The sequence below is a fragment of the Cyprinus carpio genome, chromosome B17 (assembly GCF_018340385.1).
Source record: "Cyprinus carpio isolate SPL01 chromosome B17, ASM1834038v1, whole genome shotgun sequence".
Classification (NCBI taxonomy): domain Eukaryota; kingdom Metazoa; phylum Chordata; class Actinopteri; order Cypriniformes; family Cyprinidae; genus Cyprinus; species Cyprinus carpio.
In genome coordinates, this window is record NC_056613.1 from 4607591 (window position 1) to 4615122 (window position 7532).

Here is a 7532-nt window from a genome sequence, read left to right on the forward strand (position 1 = left end):
AAACTCAATGGAATAATCAATCTGGAAGAGCGCGTTGTGTATGTATGTAGGTCGAAACACCAGAACTGATGATTCGAAAGAGAATTTTCACACTCCAGGAAAAATACACCCGAGCCATAATTAACTCTCTGTTCTCCCACACACATCCATCAACGCGAGCCTGAGAACACAGCTCCGGCGTCTGGGAAAGCAATCCGGCGTTCATGTGGGAGACACGGAGGGGGCTGCAGCAGGAAAATTCTCCCAGGTTTCAGATGTGATCTCTGAGCTCACATATTGGAAAAAGAGGAAAGAGCGAGGTAAAATGGAAAGGCAGGAATATTGTTTGTGATAAGCAAGTGTGGCCTGTAGTGTACTCACAGTTGTGTAGGGTAATTCAGCTCTACGGCGGCCCGTTTAATGACGTGCACTGCTTGAAGACACTAAAGCAACTGTGTTACCAGGTCAGCTTGTGCTAACATGCCCGAAGCTTTTCCAATAACAATCCCGGGTTTTCTCCGACAGGAGCAAAACAGCTTGACTGAGGCGAACAGCTTGAACTGTTCATATTTACACAGCTGTTCGGCGGTGAGACCTCTTTCAACAACTGCTTTTTGCCTTAATTGGTTTTTAGTGCAAAAGCGAGTCTTCAATCCAATCCGGAGGAGTGACAGATTGGTTGAGTGATGGTGTCTAAAGGGAAAAAGCTTGTTCAGGGATAAATGACTGGTTTTGGAGTTTGAGAACATGAGGTTCTGGGCTGAGCTGATCATTATTGTCTCTTAAACAGGAAACTAAAAGCAGGCGGTTTCTTGGCGGAGGCGAAGCACAATGGATTCCGAAGCCTGTAGCCATGGATGCAACAATGAATGCCATTCGAAAGTAGTGATAAGATGAGACATAACCAAAAAAAAAAAAAAAAATGCTGCAAATTATGTGCAGCAGTAATTAATTAAAAGGCTCTGTCTACTTTGCAAACCATAGTCCATGCATAATATAATACAATCAGATACAGCTAAAAAATATTTTGCATGTAAATAAATTACTGAATAATAATTGAAACAAATTGTACAACATGCTTCATTTTTCCAGAATGATATTAGAAAGCTTTTAATTTCAACCACACTGGTCTTGAAAAAAAAAGAAAATGTTGTTATGGATTATCAGTACCTCTGATTAATCAAAATCTACACTGAAATGATAAAAAGGCAGTGGAAATGTGTTTTTACAGCAGAGTTCTGTATGTGGTGCAAAAGCAAAAATTCAGTAGTGACGCTACTGCCATCAAGTGGTTTCAACTTGAATGTCATCCATACTACTGTAATCCCACGTGTAAAACTGATTTATTAACCAATGAACAATATTTCAGAACTGTGCACTGATTGGGTCGTGGACAGAAAAAAATGTGCACTTAATATAATGCAGCTACTCATAAAATCTAGGCCCTGAAGCAAATATTTGCAATGACCAAATTGCTTTCAGCCAATAAAAAGAAACAGAATAAAAAACGCAGAAGAGAAACCCACCTTGGTTTCTGAGGGAGGATCTCTGAGGTTTGATGGTGTTTGTTGATGATGTCCAGTGGGTGGGTTTAGGAATGACTTTACGTGGTGCAGGGGTCTCCAGGGGGCTTTTATGGCCACCTGTTCGTTTGTCCCGGAGCACATCCTTTAAGACTGCAGGAGAAATGAATCAATGCAAAAACAATATTCAGTACCCTTTTTCAAATTTTTTTTTTTTTTATGCCAAAACTCATTAGAATATTAAGTAAAGATCATGTTCTATGAAGATATTTTGTAAATTTCCTACCATAAATGTATTAAAACTTAATTTCTGACTGCTAATATGCATTGCGAAGGACTTCATTCGGACAACTATAAAGGTGATTTTCTCAATATTTCAATTTTTTTGCACCCTAAATTTCCAGATATTCAAATAGTTGTACAGTTGTACGAAGCTAGGGGAATACTTTTTATGAAAAAACGTATCCAAAATGGCACCAGGGTGACGCAGAGGAGACGAATTGTTAAATAAAGTAGTTGTTTTTATTTTCTTTGCATACAAAGCATATTCTCGTAGCTTCGTACAATTACGGTTGAACCCCTGATGTCACATGGATTATTTTACCGATGTCCTTGCTACTTTTCTGGACCTTGATCATGTTAATTACATCGCTGTCTATGGCAGGGTCCGAGAGCTCTCACAATTCATCAGAAATATCTTAATTTGTGTTCCGAAGGTCTTACGGGTTTGGAACGACATGAGGGTGAGTAATGACAGAATTTTCATTTTTGGGAGAACTAACCCTTTAAGTGTCCGTCCAAATATTTTTTATCATCTATCACTGTATTGATAGATGACGAGTAAGGGGAAAAATAATTACCATTAGAAGGAATAATAGTATTAATCAGGTATAATACATGATTTATTTAATTCTGTATGGCATGGTGATTGAGACACAATCAGCGTATGGCGATTATAGATTGTAAAAAGACAAATCTACAAATCTATGTATACTAAATCTCAGCAACAGCCTCACCAGATGCTGGGCTTCCAGCAGAGGTTTTATCAGTGGCAGAGAGTCTGACGCTGTGACTGTCTGAGATCTGAGCTGGCAGAAAGTCTATCTGGGTGATTCCAGAGCCTGTGTGCAGGGTGGACTGTGAGTCTGTGTTCGCCCGAGCTGCTACGACATCCAGAGCCGATCCCAGAAGACGATTCTAAAGATAGAGGAGATATGATAAATGGATAAGCTGATGAACACAATCAATTCATGAATTGCAGTGGAGAAGAGCCTTCTCAGACTTCCAGAATTAATGCTCAGAGGCAAAATAAAACAACCAAGCCAGAGATGCCAGCTAACCATCTGAATTGGTCTCTGTCGGAGCTACCAAGTTTTGTTATCAGTCACTGTCCAAAAAGCGTATTGGTCACTTTTTGTACATGTTATTCTCTCTGCTTTCCACAATTAGGTGCCCAGAGGTCCCAGAGGCATATACATTACATGAGCTGACACAAAGTACACATTGACCATTCTTACACCCTCCATACATGATCTCAGTCTTGTAGGCCATGAGGCTTTCAAAATGCATCTGGATCTCACACTAGCAAAATAACTTTTACAAATGTCTTTTTATAGTATGAATATTTCATCAGAATCTGTTCAAGTCTCTGAAACGAAGACGCAATACAACAGCATGTGACTCTTTAAAACAGATTTCTGCAATTGAAGTCTTTTTGAAATAAAAATGCTCAATGTGCCAAGTAGACATAATCTGTTCAGTATTTGGTACTAAGCAACCCTGATGAACAGAATGAACTATATCAGCCTATCATATCGGAGAATATTTACAGTAGCAAATATATTTAGTTCAAGGGTGGAAAACTTAATTATGAATGTTTTGGTGTAATAATCCTCGACTGACATAAAGTAGACTAAAAATAAAAAAGAAATAAAACAAAAAGAAAAGAAAATGAAATGAAAGAAAAAAATAAACAACGAAAAATAACAAAACATTAAATGAAACAAAAATAAAACTCAACAAAAACCAAAGCAAAATTATACAAAATGAAATAAACAAAAACAAAACAAAACAAATAAAAACAATAACAAAAAAGAATACAAAATAAAAGCAGAAGTAAAAGTAAACAAAACTAAATTAAATAAAATGACTACTAATAATAATAATAATAATAATTTTTTTTTTTTTTTTTTATATTAATATTATTAATTTTTTTTTTTTTTTAGAGGTCTTGCCATTTTTACCTGCAGCTGGATCTGCTGACATTGGATGGTCTCCAGGTGTTGCAGTCTCTGCTGCATCAGAAGGTTAAGTTGTTCCTCCAGGTGGGCTGCTCTCCCAACAGAACTGTTCTCAGTTCTCTCCGGCTGGACACTGGACTCTGCTGCCTGCAGCCTCCTCAGCTCAGCTGTTACCAGTGCGATCTGAGCCTCCATCTCACTCTGAGCCTGATGGGCCAAACAAAGACCGTTTAAAGTCAATGCTATAATACTGTATTGCTATAAGAATGTTACGATATTATAATGCTATATGAAACTAATAATGTCTACCTTGATAAGTGGTGCTGTGGCGGCAATAGTAGCAGCTGTTATGGCTGCCACATTTGCAGAAGTCCCAGGGTCTCCTGATGGAAAAGCAGGTTCTGACTGGCCTCTTGGAGTCTGGGATCTGTCTTGGTCCAACACTTGTACCGTCACATTACGTCTTAAAGGGACACTTTGGGATCTGAGAAACAGTGAAATATTCATGTGTACAAAATAATCATTTTTGATCATACAAGTGAGTGAATGAAATCAGGCATTACCTTTTCTTGAGGGCTGCAGAAACTGCTCCTCTCCCATCAGCAGAGTATGTAGAGATTTGCACGTCTTCACCTGCGGTGTTCAGAAATTTCAATTAGTTTCACATTAGTGACATTCAAAAATATACCAATATGATTCAATAGAATACAATTCAAAACATCATAATGCAATTATATAAATTCATATCTTTTGACTAAGTTTTCTGTCTGCATGATTTCATTTAAGCTATACTTTATATATAATACCAATATAGCTCAAAACAAAATAACAATGTCTGACTTAACGTTTTTAGTCTTCATGATTTTAGTTTTTGATCTTCTTATCTTTGAATATAATACCAGTATAACTGAACAACAATAGAACAGAATAGAATAGAATAGAAATCATACCTTTCGACTTTGAGTTTGCTATCTCCATGATTGTAGTTGGAACTTTACTTTTCTCTTTCCTGAAGGCCTATGATTGTAGTTGGAACTTTACTTTTAGTTTTTAATGATGTAATCAACTTCAGCAAGTTTAAATTGCTTATAAACAACCCAAATATAACTGTAGGAAGGAAAAAACACAACTCACTTTGTCAAAAATGCCAGCAAACTGACTTGATGATCCAGAGGGATGTTGTTCATGGGGCTCAACTGAATTCAGATAAAAAATAATTGATTCTTTTGATCCTTAAATGTATGTCACAATCTAACCACACTCAATCTACTAGTGTTACCTGTGTCTGAAGCTGAAGGATTATTCACACGGTGGACGGGTGGGGTTTCTCTCTCATTCACAGAGTGAACATCTTCAGAGTCTGACAGTCTCCTAATGTAAATATTAACTTGATTACGACTCTCATGCTGTATTTCCTCTCTGCTGGCAGCCAAAGCAGCTCTGGTCGAACGAATTAACACATCTGCTGCATCAGAACTGGATGTAGAGTCGTTTAAGTTCGTGTTATTGACCACAGACACACAACAAGGGTCCATTTCCACTATTATATCAGTAATAAGACAGCTGTTTTCACTGATGTCAGTCTTTAAACAGTTGATAACAACAATGTACAGGCCCAGTGGTTAGCTGTCAAAGGCTTTGATCATTTTCAGGCGTTTCTAACAGTCTTACCGTGAACATGACGTCAACATAACGATTATTGCCTTTATTTCCTGAGATATCCACAGATGTGTTGTTGTCAGTACTGCTTTTGAATTTCCCGCCGCAGGTGATTTTTAAAAGCAGCAGGTTGGTTCAGCCTCTCATTTCTGTTATCACAGTAAATCCCGACTTCATTTCGTAGTATTTTAATGTGATATTCAAAGGATGTTTTCTTTCAGCTCATTTCTGATGTAAATCCAGTTATTTTCTCAGCGTCGGTTGTTGCTGACAACAAAACTTCACAACTGTGATCCTGGAAACAACGACATGATCGCGAGATTTTCAAAATAAAAGTTCCCTGCGTTTCAATCGTGACACTGCTGCCCGGATTTGGTCCTCAGTAGAATTTATTTGATCTGGTAAACATAAGAAATAAATGTTTGTGTTTAAAAATAAATTAATTAATAATATCCTTTATCCCTATTTTTTTAAATAATAAATAAATAATAAGTGAGAAATTCCAGAAGATTTTGATTTTGCATTTTTATGCTGTAGCACAAGTAATCATAAAAGGACTGAGAATGTAAAAAAAAAAAACTGTTTAACTATATTTAATATTTTTATGTTAAAATAAGATGCTAATAAAGCATTTCAATAAAATTTCAAAAAATATTAATATGTAATAATATATTACATAAAAATACAAATATAATTTTTTTTGTTTTTTTCACTTTTTTTTAAATCATAGTATAATACGCGATTTTATTTTTTATTTCATAAGGGCTCTTATTCTGGCTCTGACAGCAAAGGTAAAATATTTAATGTTTTTTTATTTTTTATTTGTTTGTTTTGGGTTTTTTTTTTAAACGCGCTTTGCTTCTTGTTATATGTATTGTCTGTATCTTATTTATTATAAAACGCTTATTAATATATTTATTTTTGGAAGGCATGTTTCGCATATTTAGTGTTATAAATGTACATGTGATATAATGCTAATGTCTAATGTAGCCACTCATCATTACACTGATATCATTTCAAGGCCTCTGTTAGAAAAGAACATGTATTTATTTAGCAGCCTCCGCAGTGTCAATCAAAACAATGGCAGCTCAGGTCACTGAATCAGACCAGATCAAACAGGTAAGAACCTAAGACATTTATAGTTTTGAAATGATTAAGTAGCTATTTAACTGTCCATCTTTGTATTTGACAGTTCAAAGAATTTCTGGGAACCTACAATAAACTGACAGAAAACTGCTTCATGGATTGTGTGAAAGATTTCACCACAAGAGAGGTCAAGCCAGAAGAGGTGTGCGATTATGTTGTTTATGCTTCTATTTCTGCAAGAGGATAAACAGATCATTTAAAACAAAATGAGTCAGTTAACTTGATTTAAATTGTAACTTGTGTTTCCAGACTTCATGTTCTGAGAGCTGCTTACAGAAGTATCTGAAGATGACGCAGAGGATCTCCATGCGCTTTCAGGAATATCACATCCAGCAGAATGAAGCGTTGGCTGCTAAAGCCGGTTTATTAGGACAGCCACGATAATCATCTGCTGCTGGACTGAACTCCAGACTGTTTCGCCAGGGTCTCTCTATTCCAGCATGGAGCAGAGCGGCATGGCAGAGGACGCAGGCACTGCGAATACTGTGAGAAGTCCTCTAACTGGATCGTCGGAAATTTTAGTTTCCCAAAGGACAGACACTCTCGTTTTGACCATTATGCTGGTCTTCCCTAAAACACGAAAGATCTTGACTGTTTTTATGTTAATGTGCTCCAAAATAAAATATTAGTCAACTCTAATATTCAGTCTCATGTATAATTTAGCTAATGAGATTAAAAGGAATAGTTCACCCAAAAATTAAAGATGTAGATAAGTTTGTTTCCTCACGGGAACGGATTTGGAGAAATTCATCATTCCATCAATTGCTCACCAGTGGGATCCTCTGCAGTGAATGGGTGCCGTCAGAATGAGAGTCCAAACAGCTGATAAAAACATCACAGTAATCCACAAGACACCAATCTTGTGATGTGAAAAGCTGCGTTTTTAATAAATCCATCAAATTGTTTTAACTTTGAAATTTTCACATATCAGTCCTTAATCCATAAATCTATGCCCTGTTGTCTTCTCACATCAATCGATTCAGAC

The 7532-nt window shown here is 36.5% G+C and overlaps 2 protein-coding genes across 8 annotated transcripts in view; one reads left to right on the plus strand and one right to left on the minus strand.

Moving 5' to 3' along the window:
- Positions 1-5763, minus strand: part of kiaa0586 (KIAA0586 ortholog) — a 108647-nt gene extending 102884 nt beyond the window's left edge. For 4 of the 5 annotated variants that reach the window (XM_042743269.1, XM_042743265.1, XM_042743266.1 and 1 more), the window contains exons 1-8: positions 5022-5763; positions 4877-4938; positions 4693-4759; positions 4306-4375; positions 4052-4226; positions 3746-3949; positions 2519-2699; positions 1506-1655 (exon numbers count right to left, since the gene is read on the minus strand). In XM_042743269.1, the coding sequence (XP_042599203.1) occupies positions 1506-1655; positions 2519-2699; positions 3746-3949; positions 4052-4226; positions 4306-4375; positions 4693-4759; positions 4877-4938; positions 5022-5277 (1165 nt within the window). In that variant the 5' untranslated portion in view covers positions 5278-5763. The remainder of the gene's footprint in view (positions 1-1505; positions 1656-2518; positions 2700-3745; positions 3950-4051; positions 4227-4305; positions 4376-4692; positions 4760-4876; positions 4939-5021) is intronic. The other variant, XM_042743270.1, reaches the window with a different exon arrangement.
- A 408-nt stretch (positions 5764-6171) lies between these two features.
- timm9 (translocase of inner mitochondrial membrane 9 homolog) lies at positions 6172-7186 on the plus strand. 3 transcript variants are annotated; one of them, XM_042743272.1, is made up of 4 exons: positions 6172-6192; positions 6423-6520; positions 6594-6689; positions 6797-7186. In XM_042743272.1, exons 2-4 carry the CDS (start codon positions 6482-6484, stop codon positions 6929-6931), a joined length of 270 nt encoding a protein of 89 aa, XP_042599206.1. In that variant the 5' UTR covers positions 6172-6192; positions 6423-6481; the 3' UTR covers positions 6932-7186. The 3 variants fall into 3 exon arrangements, with proteins under 3 accessions (XP_042599206.1, XP_018976789.1, XP_018976790.1); XM_019121244.2 differs by having other exon boundaries at positions 6178-6192; positions 6456-6520; XM_019121245.2 differs by having other exon boundaries at positions 6178-6192; positions 6459-6520.
- Positions 7187-7532: the final 346 nt, after the last annotated feature.